The sequence below is a fragment of the Echeneis naucrates genome, chromosome 9 (genome assembly GCF_900963305.1).
Source record: "Echeneis naucrates chromosome 9, fEcheNa1.1, whole genome shotgun sequence".
NCBI lineage: Eukaryota > Metazoa > Chordata > Actinopteri > Carangiformes > Echeneidae > Echeneis > Echeneis naucrates.
In genome coordinates this window covers 3,669,506-3,688,719 of record NC_042519.1, presented here as the reverse complement: position 1 = coordinate 3,688,719, position 19,214 = coordinate 3,669,506, and the positions used below count along the sequence as shown (strand labels likewise).

Genomic DNA, 19,214 nt, shown 5'->3' with positions numbered 1-19,214 from the left:
GCACGTCCTCCGGTTTTTCACTTCCTGGTTACTTCCTGCGTCTGACTCACTTGAACGTGGCTGACAGCGCTCGTCCAATGGCATTAGTCCACATGCAGTGCGGGGGGAGAGGGGCAGCAGGAGGCGCTTTAATAAAACAGGACGGCCAGCACCGTCCGAGTCCACTGAGAGCTGCGCCGCAGTGAGGCAGGGCCAGGCACCGAAACGGGTCAACGAGCCCCCAGCAACACTGCCCACGACACTTCCCGACCATTTCTGGAGATAGGAGGACGCTCGGAGCGATTTCGCTTCCAAACAAGAGCGAGGAATTTGACTCTCCACCATTTCTGAGCCGCAATTCGCGCGAGGAATCGAGCAGTGACCGCGGAGGCGCGTGAGACCGCGGACAGCATTGCGCCGCTCTCCGGGGATACACTTCGTCTCCTTTTGAAGCAGGGGCAGATTGAACGTGTCAAAAGGTGCCGCACGGCAGTGTCTGCAGGTAACGCTGTGTGGGAAGGAGTCGGCCGTCCACCATGGAGAATGCTCACACGAAGAGTGTGGAAGAAGTTTACGGTTATTTTTGCGTCAATGAAAGCACAGGACTTTCCCTGGACGAAGTGAAACGACAGAAGGAGAAATGGGGCCTAAACGGTACGACAATCTAAACAGCACACTTCCACAGACGCCGCTGTTGTAACCGAGGCGCGGTAAAAAAAAAAATAAAAAAAATGTCCTGTCATCTGTAGCATATGGGCATGTGAACACAGTATTCAGCTGGCTATTGGGCGTAAAAGTCACCAAAGACGTCAGCCGGTCGGCGCTACCCAGCACAGGAAGGGGGGCTCGGTTGACGTCACCACAGGTGACCGCGAGTGTTTCCCATCTCTAAGTCGCAAATGAATGATTACCAAAGATGATCACATTGCATACGTGTTAAATCAGTGTGTGACACTGTATTGTAATGACATCGATAAAACACAACATCACGGTGGCATTGCTGCCTGCGGTTGTGAAGTATGGAGACATTGTATAACACTGTGTTGTTGTTAAGCACACAGCACTGCTGAATAGGTACAACAACCCAGCCCACGTGCCCAGAGATCCAACAGACATTTGATACTGAACCCTGTTTCGCTTAAGACTTAATCTCTTTTGTTCCAGGCAGTTTCAGCTGTTTTCTATATTAATATCACCCAGCAGGTCAGGGAGCATATACTCTCTTCTCCACTAAACACTTTTACCCTTGAACTGATCGTAGTTTTATTTTGAATAATAATTTTTCAATAAAAATATGTTTGCCATAACTGGGACTAAAAGTTATACAATATTGTAAGGTCATAAGAGATACATTATTGTGCTGTATTTTCGATTGTATGACAGTGGTTAAACGATCCACACACAGAACTCCATTACATGAATAATGGAAATAAAAAGTAAAACCTTCCCAAACTGTCATTTTGTATATTTTGACACCAACTTTTGTAGTCACAAACTAGTCATGTAACCTTTGAATATAAACATATTTGCGTGCCACTTACATACCTTTTTTCTTTTCAATTTCACCGGTTCCCTTTGCCACTGCTGGATGCCTTCACCCTCTATGAGCACAGAGTTACCAGCTGAAGAAGGTAATCTGCACTGCTATTATTGTCACTCTTTTTTTTTTCTTTTTTTTTAAATGAGGGATTGCTACTGACCGAATCCTTACTCTACAGGCAAATCTTTATGGGAGCTTGTCATCGAACAGTTTGAAGATTTACTTGTTCGAATTCTTCTGCTGGCTGCATGTATATCTTTTGTAAGTTCCTTTTGATTTTTATACAACACTTTCCTGCAGAATTTGTCACATTTACCTCATTTAGACTTAATGTTGGGCTACAGCCTGTGATTTCAACATTATGTCATATTTGTCTGATTTATTTTACTCGCTTTCCTATCTTGCTACCTCCATTATGCTGAGAGAGATGTTACATTTTAAGGTAAAAACTGAAGGGAATATCAGGATCAGGTAATGCATCCTACAAAAAAGCTGTAGTGCCTCAGAGTGGAAGAGTCCGCTAAATTTAAATTGCACATAGGATTATCATTATGCCCTGTGTAATGAATATCAGGGGGGCAGTTTATGTACTGCATAGTGCTGAAGTGTGAACATTATCAGTTTGTGTAACCCAGCAGAGGTTACACTTAAATAAGAAGGTAAAACAGCTGAGAAGGCTAGCAACTCATTTGAGGAATGGTGACGACAGCAGTAGACGCATTGAGTTGCTATCACCATGTGCAAAGTAAGACATATGAGTTGTCAAGTGTGGCTGCTGTGTAATGACTCCTGAAATCCTGGACTTAACCAGGACACTCTCTTTTGGCGCCAGGCACATGAATGTTTGATGTTGAACATGCATTATGTAACAACACCATGAGTGTGTTTTTGATCAGTTTCAAAAGCTGAAACAAATGTACATTTTTACACAACCTTAGCACAGATTATCGATGCAATGTCACATGGAAAATTTTGGCTTTGTGTATAATGTTTACAAAATGTACAAAATTTTTTTGCACTATTGTGTGTGAGTGTGAGTGAGTGAGGTGTGAAGTGCAAGAGCGACAAAGGGTATGCTGTTTACTCTGCCCGGTTAGGTGATACAGAGGTGTCAGTGGCTGCTGTCTGACAGGTCAATAGAGTAGCACCCAAGACCAAATTTGGGCCCTCACTCCTCAGTGGGAGGGCTCTCATTTAAAAAAAAAAAAAAAAAAAAACATGAACACCCAGCTAGTTAAACTCCCACAGTTGTGAATACCCAAGGAATATGGAAGGCAATCAAAAGACTTAGTGTTTGAATGATTTGTGTCAGCAGAATTTATTAAAAGCTCAACTATCATTATAGTCATTCACAAGGCAAAAATGTCTTTCATTCTCTTGTTTGAAATATATCAAGTGTAAAAGTTTGTTGCTTTTATGTTTAATATAATTTCAAACAGAATCTGTTGTAATTTTTTTTTTTTTTTTAAGGATTTATTTAGTTATTTGGCCCCACTATAATGAAAGAGGCTTTTGGTTGCCGCCCTTGGTAGTGTGATACATTGCTGTATGTTTTTGCGTCTGTACATACTTGTACTGTACATGCATTGTGTCATAATACTTGGATATCCAACACAAACAGAAACTTCAGGCCCACTGAGGTTGATAACTTTATCATGTGATGGGACATCACCCAAATCCCGGTGACACATAGGGGTTAAGGACCGTTTACATTTGAACTGATTTGAACCACAGCGCCGGTATTTCATTTTGTTACTTTACTGTGAATCTATAAAGTGAATCTATAAAGCTATAAAGCTTTGGCTATTTATTCGGAACACAAACACATATCTGAAAATATAAAATGGCTATTCCTTTTGAGCATATGGAACGTTTAAACGCATGAAAATGGGTGAGACAAGCATGTGGACCCTTTCAGGTTATAGCCATGCCTGCGCCATACTAACTGTGTCCCCAGCCTCTCTGACGGTGTAGAGGACGCCTGCATATCAAGAAACTTTGTTGCAGGGTTTGAGTGCATCGGCATCTGCTCCTACTGTTACTCCTTCAGGTTTTCTTTTTTCACATTATACCATGCTGCTATACGAGTGTTTGTCAGGAGATCTCTGTTAGGAGGATGGATTTTTGGGTTCAGGTCCCTGTCATCTCCCAGTTATCACAAAAAGATGATACAGTGCAGTATAAACGTAAACATTAACGCACAATGCAATGCTGTATCATTAGTATCCTTTCCAGTGCCATCATCAAAGTCATATACGTAAGCCCTTATTTGCACTTGTCAATATTGAGTTCTATCTTTTGATTTGAAACAAATCGAAAAGGAAAGTTCACAAAGTCCTTTTCGTTGATTCCAAATAAACAAACATTGGTGAGAACTGCTTCATATTGGTAATACGGCCAAACTGTTGTGAAATTTCATCAATCCATCCACATTTACTGAAAAAGAGCAGTGGCTCTTCATCGGGATTTGTCATGAATAAAAAAAACATATCAGCCTCATGTTATTTATCTCTTTAATATAAATATAAATTCAATATAAATGGAAAATGATCATTTTTGTGTCATTTAAGAATTGATTAATCCACAGCTACCTTGCCTTTTAATCAGGTAAAATTTTTAACTGAGGCCTAATAATGGGTTGATTCCTGGCTAGAATCTGGCGTTCCTTCTTATTGAATGAGCTGTCCATGTCAGTAGTTAAAAGTATCTTGAATAACAAATATCCAGAGGAGAACAGCGGTAGTTTCCAGCATTGAATAGGGTAAATGTATCTCCTATTGCTGAAATAAGTGGTCAGCTGTGAAAGAGGGAAGATTAAAGTAATCTTCATTTATTCTAAAATTTATATTGAGAAATGTGTGGATTCAAGTGTGAGTGCATTTAAATGCAGTTGTACAATATATATTTTTTTGTTTTACCGCAGAGCTTTATCCTTTAACTGGTTTTAGTATCAGGTCTTTTGAAGAGATTAAAAATTTTTTTATTTTTTTTTAATTTAAATGCATTTAAATAAAATGTAAATGCATAACTTGTGAATGTGTCTGCATTAATTAACTATTAATTATTTGTTTCTTGTATTATTTTCAGATTCTGGCCTGGTTTGAGGAGGGGGAAGAAACTATCACAGCCTTTGTGGAGCCTTTTGTAATCTTACTCATTCTTATAGCCAATGCCATTGTCGGTGTGTGGCAGGTGAGAAAACTTGACATCCTGTAATGTCACTGTTTTTAAATTCAGCTCCCATCTCCTCTGTATCTGGGCAATAGGACTTGAATCGCCGGTGATTTTTGGTTTTTATTGTAATACATATCATATTTCATTAGATAACAGAATAGCTTACACACATGGAAACAAAACAGCCAGTTAATACCTTAAGTACAATGCCCTAAGACAACAAAATGAGCGTCTAAAATGTAACAGACTACCACGGAGAAGTATGGTATGAGTTGTTGCTTCTCAGCATTAGCCTGTATCAACATTGGAAGAGATAATGACATTAGGCACTACCAATGTAATCTTGACCCTGTTTTAAAGCAGCTGGATGTCCTCTTGTTGAAGACACAGCTGGATATTGGTGTAAATAATTTGCAAGATTTGTTAAATGTTCATAAATGTCCAATTCAGCATATCTGTCAGTGTGGTGGCCATTCCACTTTGTAGGCAGATGACAGTGGAAAATCAATTTTGTTTTAAACGGGGCTTCTTACTGAAAACAAGCAGATCATAAGTTCTCATCTTGCATTTCACATCCATATTAGGTTCATTTTAAAATCCTGTGTGTGGTACTGTTGCTTATAAAGTTGCTTATAAAGAAGATGGTGAAAAATAAACACCAAAAGTCAGAAGTTATATAACTTATATCCCAATTTCTTATTTACTTAACATCTGAACCTCAACAGTCAAGTCTGTTAAGACAAACATTACACTCAGACTAATTATGTTCAGCAGAACCAACAACAAGCATGTTAGTTTAAGCGGCTCTTGTTTTCATTTCGCCAGGAACGCAATGCTGAGGATGCCATTGAAGCGCTTAAGGAATATGAGCCTGAGATGGGAAAGGTGTACCGGCAGGACAGAAAGACTGTACAGAGGATCAAGGCCAGAGAAATGGTGCCTGGCGATATCGTGGAAGTTGCTGGTAGGGTGATTTCCTTTTGATTTTAAATGGTAAAGCATTTGAACAGACAACTCTGTTGTTTTTGGTAATTGCTGTAACTTTTACTACCCTTCTACTGTTGCACGTGTTCCTTAGTGTACCAGCAGCTTGGTGAGATGTGAAAAGGTTAGGGTGTTGGTTTCAAATGCAGAGCCCTCTAAGGAAAAGGAAATATCTGGATATTGCATGAATGATATGGGAACAAACCTTGAAATTAAGATATTTGGTATTTTAGTGACACCGTTGCCTCTAGCAAGGATTGTTTTGGGGTTTTTTTTTTTGGCAATGAAAAAGCATATTTCCATATGCAGGTTTTATTCAAATCAAAGCAATCTACGATGACTCTGTACCTGTGCTTGACCTGGCCTCAGATAAAGGTCACTGATAGATCGAATAAGCACATGTATGGTCATGGATTCATTTTATGGACTTACACAAGAGAGTAATTGAGGCTGGTGAGTTCCAGTCAGTATTTCTGCAGGTGGAATCCTGAAGACACTCCCCCACCACACACAAATGGCAGAGGGACATACATAATGGTGCAAAGGGATGAACAGTGGTAGATGTATTCAGGAATGCTGGAGTTCTTCATACTAGTGTTATCTTGATACTTGATTTTTAACCCTAAGACACTGAAGTGATGCACCGTTCTCTGGCACATGGTGGTAGGTTTTATTTTTAGCCCTCCTAGGCTTTTTAACTTATGGAATGAAGTATTTATAGAGGCAGTGACAGTCGTGAAGATGACAGGTGTCTGGTCCCACCCCATGAATGCCCTTCCCTTTCTGCTCTGGGAAACATTAATGTACTGTGTGGCGTGGGATTACAAGGTTAAATTAAGCAGGAGTTCACAAGGATTTCAACTACTGTTAATTATTTGGCTCAAGTTTAAAGAGGCGCTGCTTTGTTCTCCTCTTCCATGTTTGAGACCTAGTTATCATAAAGTTTCCAGAGTTGCTGGAGGCTTTGCTGCCAGCAGTTTAAAGCATACTCAAAAAGGCAACCCACCAACCAGTTTTTGTTCAGTGTGCTTTTCCATGGAGTGTCCTGTGACACTCGTCAGGTTGATAAAATACTTTAATGTGCCTCAACCAAATTATGCTGTGTTGCATAAAATAAATTCATGTTTTTTTTCCAATAATTATCTCTGGAATTGAGAAGAATAAGTTACCTGGAATGGTTTAGATTCTGCAATCAGCAGTATTGATTTAGCAAAATTTTTACTGTAATTCAGCTTTCAGCAATTTTTAGGACCAGCATGTGCCAGCAGTCTGATCAATCCAAGAAAGGATTACCTCTGCCCATTTGTGGAGTTAACAATCCCTTTTTAGAGCGTTTCAAGGCCTTATCATAAGAAAGCTTGCACACTGTGCTGACAGTTTAGAGTCTATTGTTGAAAACTTGCAGATCGGGATGTTGACCTGCCCTCTGCTGCCTGTGAAGTCTGGTAGTGATGGAGACTCATGTAGGGGGCGTCAACATATGGGGGAGGATCTCTCATCCGCTCTCTTTTTGTTGGAGAGAGATGACCTTATAGGGAAGCATTTGGTGGATAACTGTCCCACCCCACAATGTTCAATGCACAGTGACCCTACCCATCAGCACCCACACACTCCACTAAGATTCCAGAACCCATGGATAGTATGTGGCATTAAATGTGGTCTGGCAAGCATCTGTTGTCACCGAGTGACTGTATTTTGGCCAAGGTTCCTGACTAGTCAGCAAGAGAGAGAGAAATGGTCTTGCCACTCAAGGAATAAGGCTTTACAATGCAAAAACTCACAAGTAGTGAGTAGTGAGGAGTGAGGAGAAGGACTTAGAGGTTTTCATTCAGACCAGCAGATGTAGTTTGAAGGTGCTGACCAGTGAGAGAGAGTTTGAGAAGTATGTATTTTAGGATCCATATAAGTCATGTAGTCTCGCACATACAGGTCATTTGCTGCTTCTTACGATTCACATCAGATGGTGATTTTGTAACTGAGGTCACACGTGGATTGACTCCCAATGTCTCCTGACAATTGTTTACTTGACAAACTAGTCAGTTGTGGGTAAATATTGTCTTCCATCAGCCAGCAGTTTAAAGATTATTGTGCTCTGCTCTTGATTGTTCATAAAACAGTGAAACTAATTTACGACGTTTATAAACACAGTGGGTACAAAGTAAGATTCCTGCACTTACCATAATAGACTTTGTTGTGACACCAAAAATGCATTGTGATACAGATAGGACATGGAAGCTAGTACACATACAAAAGTCTAATTTGCAGAAAGAAAATAATCAGTTTTATTTCCATATTGATTGTACTGATTTATGGTATAGATTTTCCACTGTACCTAACTGTCAATAGTTTGAAAGAACATACTACAATTTTCAATACCTGCCATACAGTGGACATGGTTTTTGTTTTGTTTGTTTTTTTTCTTCCAGTTACATACATTTTGTTGATCATTTGTATGAATGTACATATGTAAATGTCACTAGTGAGTCAACTGGCTTTTTGAGCTTTTTTGGTTGATGGTTCTGAAAAGGCCCCCTCAGGTCAAAAGGTCGCTCTTTTGATTATCTTCCTGGTGTGCCCTGCTGAGGTCTGGCTGTCTGAACTGCACACCAGGATTTAATACATGGCAGAGCCAGGTGCATTTCAGTGCAGAAGGCTTCACCTCACACGAGTCAGCTTTGCTGACTTGTGTATTGTTGAGAGGTATATTTTATAGGGCACCTCTGAGTCTAGCCTTTGTCATTCAGAAATTTGGGGATTTTGTGACCTCTTGTCAGGCGCAAAGTTTAAAAAAAACAAAAAACAAATGGTAATGTTTGAGGAGATACTTGGACCACTACCAAGTAGGATGTTTACATAAAGAGACAAAAGATATACACACTTTTCATCAGCGCAGGTCTGCAGTTTAACACAGTTTTGGGAAAATTCCAAACTGCAAATAGTACAACCATGTACTTTATCGTAAAAAAGTTAGTGACCTACCTAAAGAAGCCAAAATCCTTTTAGCAAATCATCTTGTGAACAGATAAGACCAAAATATTGAGCTTTTTGGTAAAACAAAACAAAATGAAGTTCCATAGAACACCTATGGGGATATCTCAAAACAAGCGGCCTTCAAATCTTAAATACCAGAAGCAGTTTTTAAAAGAAGATTGGACCAAAATAAGAGTAGTGTGGAGTGGAGAGGTGGGAAAAACTAGTTCATGGTTACAAGATGCAATTCATTTCAGTTATCTACCCTATAAGATTGATATTGATATTGAGTTGAGAGAGCCAACATGAACCAAAGCATTTGTAAATTTGTAAATGCAATGATTTTCTGGTCCATTATCTGATAGAAGTGTTGGGTTGCTCATAATTTTGGCCATAATTGTATTTGTAATTTACCCCAAGCCTGTGATTTTACATTGGTTAACCAAGTTGCATGACCCTCCCAAAAGTGAAACTTCCTCTGGAACAGCTGGGCCATATTCAAATGGTTTAAATATGCAGCTGAGTTTGACATAAGTCCCTCTTGGAAAAGCTGTCAGTGTGTCTTGATTGGCCTATGCCTGCTGACAGACGAGCATTCCTGGCACCACAGTCAGGACATCGAGTGAGCTAGCAGCCATCAACTTCTCACTGGGTTGTGTGCCATATTGAGAAGTTGATAGTTAGCAAGAGTGGTAACACGTTACATAAATTTGGGCATTTGTCTAGACTTCAAAAGGCTTTTAGGTGCACAAGGTGGGCTACAGACTTTCCCTTCATTTCTTCTTGGTTAAACTACACAGGAAGAGTGCTGTATTGTTCATTACAGAGCTGGAGTCAGTGTTCTTTATGTGATGTTTGGCCTTTATGTAATGCTGGACTGCTCCATATTAGCTTTCAGACCTAATTCAAAATAATTACACTGCTCTGTTTTATTTTCAGTTCATTCCATGTTATGTCCTCAGTGTTTTATTTTATTTTATGTATTTTTGTCTCTAATTATGACTCTGCTAACAGTTGGAGACAAAGTACCCGCCGACATCCGTATCTGTTCAATTAAATCAACAACATTGAGAGTCGACCAATCAATTCTAACTGGTAAGAACTTCGAATGAGATCATTTCCGTCTGGCATTTTATCAGTTCAACGTGACTTTTTTTTTTTTTTTTATAAATTTAGCCCTAAAATTGTTGAGTGATTAGTTTTATTTACAAATGTAAATTAAATTTTAGCACAAACATTTAGTTGTTCTTAAGGATAAACTGATTGGAGCTTGTAGGTCAAAGGTCAGAATTTTGGCCTTGTAAACGGGGCAGCTCATAACTCATTTTGGGTACCAAAAATAGTTGTTCTTTTGATGCTGAACAAACAGGGGTGGTAACCTACAACTAATCTGAGTGGTGGATGAATACAAACAAAGAGCAGACTTAAATGCATTATCATTATACTGTATATCATTTAAATCTGTTGAAGAATAAATTTAAACTCTATGAATGTGTGCTCGTCATCTAGTAATAAAAAGAAAGTCACATAGGTTTAAGACTCAAGCTAATACAAGTAAGCTGTAACTTGTTTTTTCAAACCACTGCTTAAATGTCACCCCCAAGCCTTGTAAGGGATCTGTACTTATCAGTTAAGTAGTTTTCAGACATCAGCGTGTTTTTGTTTAATGAAGAATATATACCTTTTGATAACATGGATTTCCCAAATGTGTACTTACTTTAAATTAGCTGCTGATGTCCTGTTTCTCTCAAAACACAATAGATGAATGGATCAGCCTAGAATAGATAGATAATATGAACAAGATCATGATCTCGGCTGTAGACTGAGCCAAGAGGCGTATCAAAGATGCCGTGTCCAATTAGAGTATACTTTTGATTTGTCTGAGGTACAATGAATGCACAATACTGATCTCTGTAGCGATAATTAGCAGAACTTTGTTTCCCAGGCGATTGAATCCAAACTGATTTAACCTGACACTCTGTGCTGTCTTTGTAGGTGAATCTGTCTCTGTCATCAAACACACTGACCCTGTGCCAGACCCACGTGCTGTGAATCAGGATAAGAAAAACATGCTCTTTTCTGTAAGTCCAGCTCAGCACAAATTATGTTTTCAACATCTTATTTTTTTAGTTTCAGTCAACTTCTCGCAAAAACCACTCTTTATTTGGAGATGTTATGAAAGATACTTCACCCACAATGTATATTCTTGGTTTTTCAGGGTACCAACATTGCAGCTGGGAAGGCAGTGGGTGTGGTTGTAGCCACTGGTGTTAACACAGAGATTGGTAAAATACGTGATGAGATGGCAGCCACTGAGCAGGAGAAGACACCCTTGCAGCAGAAGTTGGACGAGTTTGGCGAGCAGCTGTCCAAGGTCATCTCCCTCATCTGCGTTGCAGTGTGGATCATTAATATCGGGCACTTCAACGACCCTGTCCACGGAGGCTCCTGGATCCGTGGAGCGGTTTACTACTTTAAAATTGCTGTGGCACTGGCTGTCGCTGCCATCCCTGAGGGCCTTCCTGCAGTGATTACCACCTGCTTGGCCCTGGGTACCCGCCGCATGGCCAAGAAAAATGCAATTGTCCGCAGTCTTCCATCTGTTGAGACCCTGGGCTGCACCTCTGTGATCTGCTCTGACAAGACGGGAACCCTGACCACCAACCAGATGTCTGTCTGCAGAGTGAGTCATGCACACACAAAGTCTCGGTGCACCGCTGAACAGTGTGATAGTCATTGCTTAGTCATCTTTGCTGCCTTATGTTTGGATTAGGTGACAGCAGTGAGAGAGACTACTGCTGTAGAAGTCTCTCTCAATACATTAGTCAGCTAAAGTGCTCATACTGCTTGTACAAATGGTGAGAGAGGAGTATTTCTTCTGATCAGGTATCCAAGTTATTAAACAAGACAGCAGTATTCTGCAGCTCCTGTAAACTGCATTGAACTCTTGGATGACTGGCAGAGCTGCTGTTGCATAACTGACCTTGCGTCACCAAACTGCAAAGCAGCCAGCCGGTAGGTCTTTTCCCTCTTCCTATGTCTGTCAGTGGCACCCTGTAGCTACTTGGCTCCACATTAAGAGGACATTTCAGCATTTATTCAAATTTCATCCTTGTTCAATCCTGTTCAGCATTTCCTAAAAACTTTGGCTTAGCCTGATATAGACAGATTTTATCATTGCGTTTGTTCTCATTTCAGTTGCATGTTTTGTAGAGGATATAGGATGCTATATGACTTAAATACAGTGATTCACAATGAGGCAGAAATCAAATCACTGAAATCACTTTTTTATATCTTTTAAAAACATATTTGCATCTGACATAGTATGTTGAAAATAATGGTGGTGAAATCCATCCATCCATATCCACACCTTATATTATCATGTGGCTGACTTATAGAGACAAAGAACCACTCACACTCACTGTCAGGCCAATGGGCAGTCAAAAACTGAACCAAAGGTTTGTATCTCTGGACTGTTTGAGGAAACTGGACTCAAACAGACTTCTGGAAAATAATAATAAAAGCTTGTATGTTGTACAGAGGGACCGTATCATTGTTACAGCCCATGTTACCTGTGTTTCTGTCTGTGGGTGAGCGAGCTCAAAGATGAAAGCTTCCTGTGCAAGCAGGCCTGGCATTGCACTTTCCTCCTATTTAGCACAGCTTGTATCTTTTTTTTTCAAGCTCCCTGGCAGTTTCGTCTGTATACTTTTGGGGAGAAACTTAACATTGTTTTCTCTCTTTAGGCAGACAGCCATCTAGCCTGGCCCTCACAGTCCCTCTTTGAAACACTGCAGGCCAATTATGCTCACTCCTCTATGGGTTTCTTATCGTTTCTGCTGCGACCCACTGTGGCAGTGAAGAAACCAGCAGCTAATATATGCACTGGCATGACATTAAATTATATTTGCTAATTTGCTCTGTTGATCTCCAGATGTTCACTATCAACAAAGCTGAAGGTGACAGCTGCTCTCTGTCAGAGTTCACCATCACAGGTTCTACATATGCCCCTGAGGGAGAAGTGTGAGTACTTTATAGCCAACTCTCCAAGTTCATATGTAAGACAACATCTCATCCACTGCCTTTAATTGTAGGTTGATAGGAAAATATAGACTTAAAGATAATATATTGACCTGCAAATAGGCACATGTAGACTGTTACATTAGGTACACACACTCATTGTCATACCCTGTGCTTGCCTTCAGGTACCAGGATGGTAAACCAGTGAGGTGCTCCCAGAATGATGCTCTGGTGGAATTGGCCACCATCTGTGCCCTGTGTAACGATTCCTCCCTGGACTTCAATGAGGTCAAAATCCTACCTGATTTTAACTTTGAATGTCTGACAATTGCACAGTGTACTGTTGGTACAATAGTATTAGATTTTTTTTTTTCCTTTGGTTTTTCTTTCATTTTCATTTCTTAAGTATTACATACAACAATAATGTTAAGTTAGAGTGCTTGAATACATTTATCAATAAATGGTGTCAGTTAGAGGATTGTGGAGAGGTGTATGGGGTGCAGTTGCGATGTTGCTGACTCCACATAGTCTGCTTGCTCCTCTGCTTCTTCCCAAAACAGAGGTGGCTGCCCAGCGTAAACTTTATGTACCATTTCTATTGTACTTAAAGTTAAATCCCAAAAATTGTTGTCTTCAAACAATTTTTTTTTTGTCTTTGCGCTGAACTGAACTGAGCAGGAATTTGATATGCTCACTCAGTTGTCCTTTTCTTTTTCTTTTCTTTTTTTGTAAAAAGTTCTTCGTTTAAACATAATATTTTTCAACTAAACCGCTTTGTGAAACAAGATTAAATTTATACATCTGTCTGAAATCTGTTATATCTATATTTTAGCCAGTATCTATGTTATGAATCCTGAATCCTGATATTTATCTGTTTTGTTCTCACTCATAGATTTATCAAACTAATGTTTGAATTTGATAAAATGTTAACTTGGAATCAAAGATGAACAAATTTTGATGGTCAGAGAATAAAGGTCATTGTGACCTCAAAATACTTTTACTGGCCATAACCATGCAATTCATACACTGATATGACAAACCTTCACACAGGAGTCTGACAGGATAAAATGTAAAATGTTTTATACTCCCAAAGTCAATTGCAATAACATCTATGGAGAAGTAAATATGTCGCCTTTGTTGTGGTATATTTGAAGAGAAAAATTGTTGAATAATGAAGACAAGATCATCTCTGATGTCTCAGGTGAAAGGCGTGTATGAGAAGGTTGGTGAAGCCACAGAGACAGCACTAACCTGTCTGGTGGAGAAAATGAACGTTTTTGACACTGAAGTCCACAACCTGTCCAAGATTGACAGAGCTAATGCCTGCAACTCAGTGAGTGACACCAACTCCCTCACCTAGTCACACTGTGCATTTCCCCTCCTGCCATTTTGCAGCTTCTCTAACTCTTTTCATTTCGTGATGGATCAGGTGATCAAGCAGCTGATGAGGAAGGAGTTCACCCTAGAGTTCTCGAGAGACAGGAAGTCTATGTCTGTCTACTGCACCCCAAACAAGTCTCGTTCTTCCATGGGCAAGATGTTCGTCAAGGTATACGGAAAGAAATGCGTAGCAGCAACATGTTGCTTTTGGTGCCTGGATGTTTTCACCACATTGTTTATATTTCATTCCTCTGTCTATCTCAAAGGGCGCCCCAGAGGGCGTTATTGAAAGATGCACTCATGTCAGAGTTGGAAACAGCAAAGTTCCTCTCAGCAAAAATATCAGAGAGAGGATCATGTCTGTGATCCGGGAGTATGGGACAGGTCACGACACCCTAAGGTGCTTGGCTCTGGCCACAAGGGACAATCCACCCAAAATGGAGGAAATGATTCTGTCTGACACCGCCAAATTCTCAGAATACGAGGTAAATATTTGCTTGTTTTTTTGTTACAGTTGTTTGGTGTTTTGGTAAAATTAGCTTTAGCCACATCTTTGCCTCTCTGCATTCAGTCCAACCTGACCTTCATCGGCTGTGTTGGCATGCTCGACCCTCCCAGACAGGAGGTGGCTGCCTCCATCAAGCTGTGCCGCCAGGCCGGCATCCGTGTCATCATGATCACCGGGGACAACAAAGGCACAGCCGTGGCTATATGCCGTCGCATTGGCATTCTGAATGAAGAGGATGATATTGAGAACAAGGCTTTCACTGGACGAGAGTTTGATGAGCTCTCACCATATGCTCAGCGGGAGGCTGTGACTCATGCTTGCTGTTTCGCCCGAGTTGAACCTTCACACAAGTCCAAGATTGTTGAATTCCTCCAAGGATTTGATGAGATCACTGCTATGGTATGAAGTCTAAATTTGGATTCTTACAGTGGTCATTAATGTCGACTATTAAACCTCAAATGGTTGGGATTTACAATCATTGTGTTTTTCATTTTTGTTGAGCTGAAAATCACGTTTCGTCATTGTGTGGTTTTGCTGGTGTTACAGAACAAAAGGCTTGAGCTTTCATAATAAAACGTTTTGTCTAAAGACAGGGGATGGAGTGAACGATGCCCCTGCTTTGAAGAAGGCAGAAATTGGCATTGCCATGGGCTCTGGCACTGCTGTGGCCAAGTCAGCCTCTGAGATGGTCCTTGCTGATGACAACTTCTCTTCTATTGTGGCTGCTGTTGAAGAAGGCAGAGCTATTTACAATAACATGAAGCAGTTCATCAGATACCTTATCTCCTCCAATGTGGGAGAGGTTGTTTGGTGAGTCACCTTAGGAACAGATGACTGTGGAAATGCATTTATGTTGTTGATAACCACAAAGATCAAATGTATTTATATCAGACCGAGTTGTATGTCAGTGAATTTTCTAATGGGAGTTATTTCCTCTAAAAGCATCTTTCTTACTGCTGCACTGGGTTTCCCTGAGGCTCTCATCCCAGTTCAGCTGCTTTGGGTCAACCTAGTGACAGATGGCCTCCCTGCCACAGCCCTTGGCTTCAATCCCCCAGATCTGGATATTATGGAGAAACCTCCCCGCAATGCTAAGGAGCCACTCATTTCTGGCTGGCTGTTTTTCAGATACTTGGCCATTGGAGGTTCGTTGTAAGAGTATCAGATAAGTCTTTGATCTTGATTAGTGAAGCTCCTCTGTATTTGCTGATGGTGTTGCTTTCTTCTCTTGGCTCCTAGGCTATGTGGGTGCAGCAACAGTGGGAGCTGCTGCCTGGTGGTTTACAGTTTCTGACGATGGACCTCAACTCACTCTGTACCAACTGGTAAGTCTGCCAGTCTAAAAGACTGCCCCACAACCCCCTTCAACTGTCTCCTCTACTAACTTCCTCTCCACAGAGCCACTTCCTCCAGTGCAGCCCTGACAACCCACAGTTTGATGGCCTGGACTGCCATGTCTTTGAATCGCCATACCCTATGACTATGGCCCTGTCTGTGCTCGTCACAATCGAGATGTGCAATGCTCTCAACAGGTAACTGCCATTCCAGGATGGTTGCTTGATACATCAGAAGATGGAGGGTATAATTCAGTCACCATCTGTGCTGTTTCCTCCCTGTCAGTCTGTCAGAAAACCAGTCCTTGCTTCGGATGCCTCCCTGGGAGAACATTTGGCTGCTGGGGGCCATCTGCCTCTCAATGTCTCTCCACTTCCTCATCCTCTACGTGGAGCCTCTGCCTGTGAGACTGCATATACATGAATACTCTACTCAAAAATAGTAGCTATATTGTTCAATGACAGATGCTTTCACTCTTGCTCTCTCCCAGGTCATCTTCCAAATAACTCCTCTGGACTGGACTCAGTGGATGATGGTGCTGAAAATCTCCCTGCCAGTCATCTTACTGGATGAGCTGCTTAAGTTTTTGGCCAGGAACTACTTGGATTTTGGTAAACAGCTGGAGAAACCATCCAGCAAAGGCTGCTCTCTGTCTGCATGCACCAAAGGCATATCCTGGCCGTTTGCTGCCATCTCCCTGCCTTTGGTGCTGTGGATCTACAGCACTGACACTAATTTGTCCACCATTTTGTGGCCCTGACTGACTCCAGTACACCTTCCCCCTGTTTACCAGTGTGAAGTGGACATTAACACACACATTTAACACAGTTATGGTAACTCTGAACAACTTACAGTCCACATTTGCACCTGCTCTGTCGGCCTGTCTGCTGGCTGATAATTTGTATTTAGGACACTTTCATTGCATATTTTTGGGTTTGAGAGGGCCGGTGGGTTTAGTCATTAGTAATGACTTTGACTAACGTGTCCTGTTTTTATTTTAACAATGTGCTTTTCGTTTTTGCCCCCCTGTTTTGAACAGTAAGGATGCCCACCATGTCAAGAGTTGTGTGTTGAGCTGTACAGAGAATTTATACTATTTTATAATAATTCATATTTTGTAGTTTGTGGTAGAGACTGTTGGGACAAATTTGCTGGGTGTGAAAAAATAGCATGACGACAGTGTACTACAGTCTATTAATTTTTCCTGAGCTCCAATCTCTCTACTTAATTTTATCCACCATACATCTTGTTTATTCATTATTTTCTGCATTAGGCAGAGCACAGCTACCTCAATGCTGTTAATATACCCATGAGTACTCATCAGTCTTAACAATGCTTTTATAGACTATCATTGGAAGTGCTGAGGTAAGCACACCTTTGTTTGCAGTAAAGACAAAGCCCTTAGACAAATTTTAATGCTTAATATATTTTTTCCTTTTCTCTGCTATTGGGGAAAAGTCATTTTGTGCGTATGGGGGTCAGACATATGTCCCCAGTGTGGCTCAGAGCATTTTTGATAAAGTCTGATTTGTTTACTTGGTGACAATACATTTGTCTCAGTTTTTGTTTTTTTGTTTTGTTTAAATTTTGAGACTGCTTCAACCTTCAGTCTTAAATTTGTGTCTAATAATTTTAATCATGTATGTAAAATGTGCACATACTGTATATGTACATGTAAAATGGCACCAAGCTGTTGCTCTTCAGCTGAGCACAACATGAAGAGTTCAACAGGAACCAACCCTGAAAGGTTGAAATGGCCAATCATTGGAAGAGTCTGTACATAGCACACAAAGTAAAAGCTCTTTAGAGATATTTTTGTTGTTGCTGTCAAATTGCTCCATAGCATCACACTAGTTTACTTGGCTTTGGACTTGGCCTTTATGCATGCCTACTCCTGTAATCCCAGGCCTTTTGTTTATTTTTTACGTTTCAACGCTAACAACTGTCTCTTCCGATCCCTTCCAGTAAGTACACTTTGACCTGCATGCCAGCTACTAACATTCTCCTCTCTATGCCGCTTCACTTCGAGCTTCAGTCTGTCGTTGCCGTTGACAGTAGTAATGGCTGAAAATGACAGCAGTAATGGCTGCTGGAGGTTTTGATGCAGTTCAGAAAAATATAGATGAAATGATAAAAGCAAGAAGTAAATCTAGGTTTTTGTGTTTGAAAGGCTTTTGATGTGACCAAGTGCAGAACTACCACTATGTTGTAATGTATGTTGCACTATGTGCTGGCTGTGTTTGATTGTAGATTGGCAGTATATTTTAGAGATGTGCAGTTTACTCGAAACGCTCACACGCCATTACAGGAAATAATAGAGCCTTTTTTGATTTTGTCCCAATCTTCTGCTTGCCTTCAGCATGGCCTTTTATTGGAAATAAGTATTGATGAGTTTAAATACTTTGACACTCAGATGCTTACTTTTACTTTGGCCTTTCATTCCACTGATTTGATTCTTCCTTTCTCTTTTTCTTGCAGCAAAGGCCAAGTAAAGCCCAACCTCTGCTCTAAATTACTTCCAGAAGCTTGGTTTTTATTTTTCAGCGTGCATGTGTATTTTAAGGTTACAGGAGCTCTGTGTCAATGAAATGTTACGAAAATAGGGGCTCATAAAGTTCATACATCCTTTATTTATAGAATGGCCAAAAATTAATGTCTTGCCAGTCACAACTTATCGGTCCTTCAATTTTCCTGCATGAAAATCTCTCATACCATCCTTTTAGATCTTGGTACTATGTGTAGTAAATTATACATTATTCTATGGTGCATGTCTGCTCAGTCATCTGCTTTACCAGACTTGTGTAATAAACCATCTATAGTACTGGTAAATAGAATAGACGTTCATGAGTTCCATACAAACATTAAATAAGCTCAAAAACAGTCCATCTTTCCTAGGGAAACACTTTTGTGGTAAAAAATAAACAGACTTGTTTCTGCTTGCACTGAGACGTGCAGCATATTTAGAGCTGATTTTGCCATATTTGGAAGGCAAATGCAGAGTGGCACAACCATGTACACATTTTAGTATGAGAATGGCAAGCAGTCCCTCAAATGGCATTTTTTTGCCAAACTGCTGTACTGTATTTTCAGAGATGATTGTATAATGTATCACATGTACATTGGTTTCAGGTAAATAAAACTGTCACAGTTCTGGGTTCGATTCCTGGGCCTGGGGCCTTTCTGTGTTGAGTTTGTGTGTTGTCCCTGTGCCTGCATAGGTTCCCTCCAGGTACTCCAGCTTCTTCCAAAAACATATCTGGGTTCATTGGTGACGGGCCTCCGGTCCGCAGTGCACGCTGCCTTTCCCTGGTCCCACATTACTGA

At 40.6% G+C, this 19,214-nt stretch overlaps 1 protein-coding gene across 3 annotated transcripts; it reads left to right on the top strand.

Moving 5' to 3' along the window:
* Positions 1-109: 109 nt before the first annotated feature.
* LOC115048349 (sarcoplasmic/endoplasmic reticulum calcium ATPase 2-like) lies at positions 110-19,079 on the top strand. 3 transcript variants are annotated; one of them, XM_029509753.1, is made up of 21 exons: positions 110-633; positions 1,593-1,610; positions 1,698-1,780; positions 4,607-4,711; positions 5,519-5,657; positions 9,662-9,742; positions 10,643-10,728; positions 10,866-11,330; positions 12,582-12,670; positions 12,853-12,955; positions 13,869-14,000; positions 14,097-14,216; positions 14,314-14,532; positions 14,619-14,954; positions 15,145-15,365; positions 15,498-15,700; positions 15,795-15,880; positions 15,954-16,087; positions 16,176-16,293; positions 16,381-16,501; positions 18,369-19,079. In XM_029509753.1, the coding sequence occupies exons 1-21, from the start codon at positions 516-518 to the stop codon at positions 18,380-18,382; spliced, it is 2,991 nt and encodes a 996-aa protein (XP_029365613.1). In that variant the 5' UTR covers positions 110-515; the 3' UTR covers positions 18,383-19,079. The 3 variants fall into 3 exon arrangements, with proteins under 3 accessions (XP_029365613.1, XP_029365611.1, XP_029365612.1); XM_029509751.1 differs by having other exon boundaries at positions 16,381-19,079; XM_029509752.1 differs by lacking the exon at positions 1,593-1,610 and having other exon boundaries at positions 16,381-19,079.
* Positions 19,080-19,214: the final 135 nt, after the last annotated feature.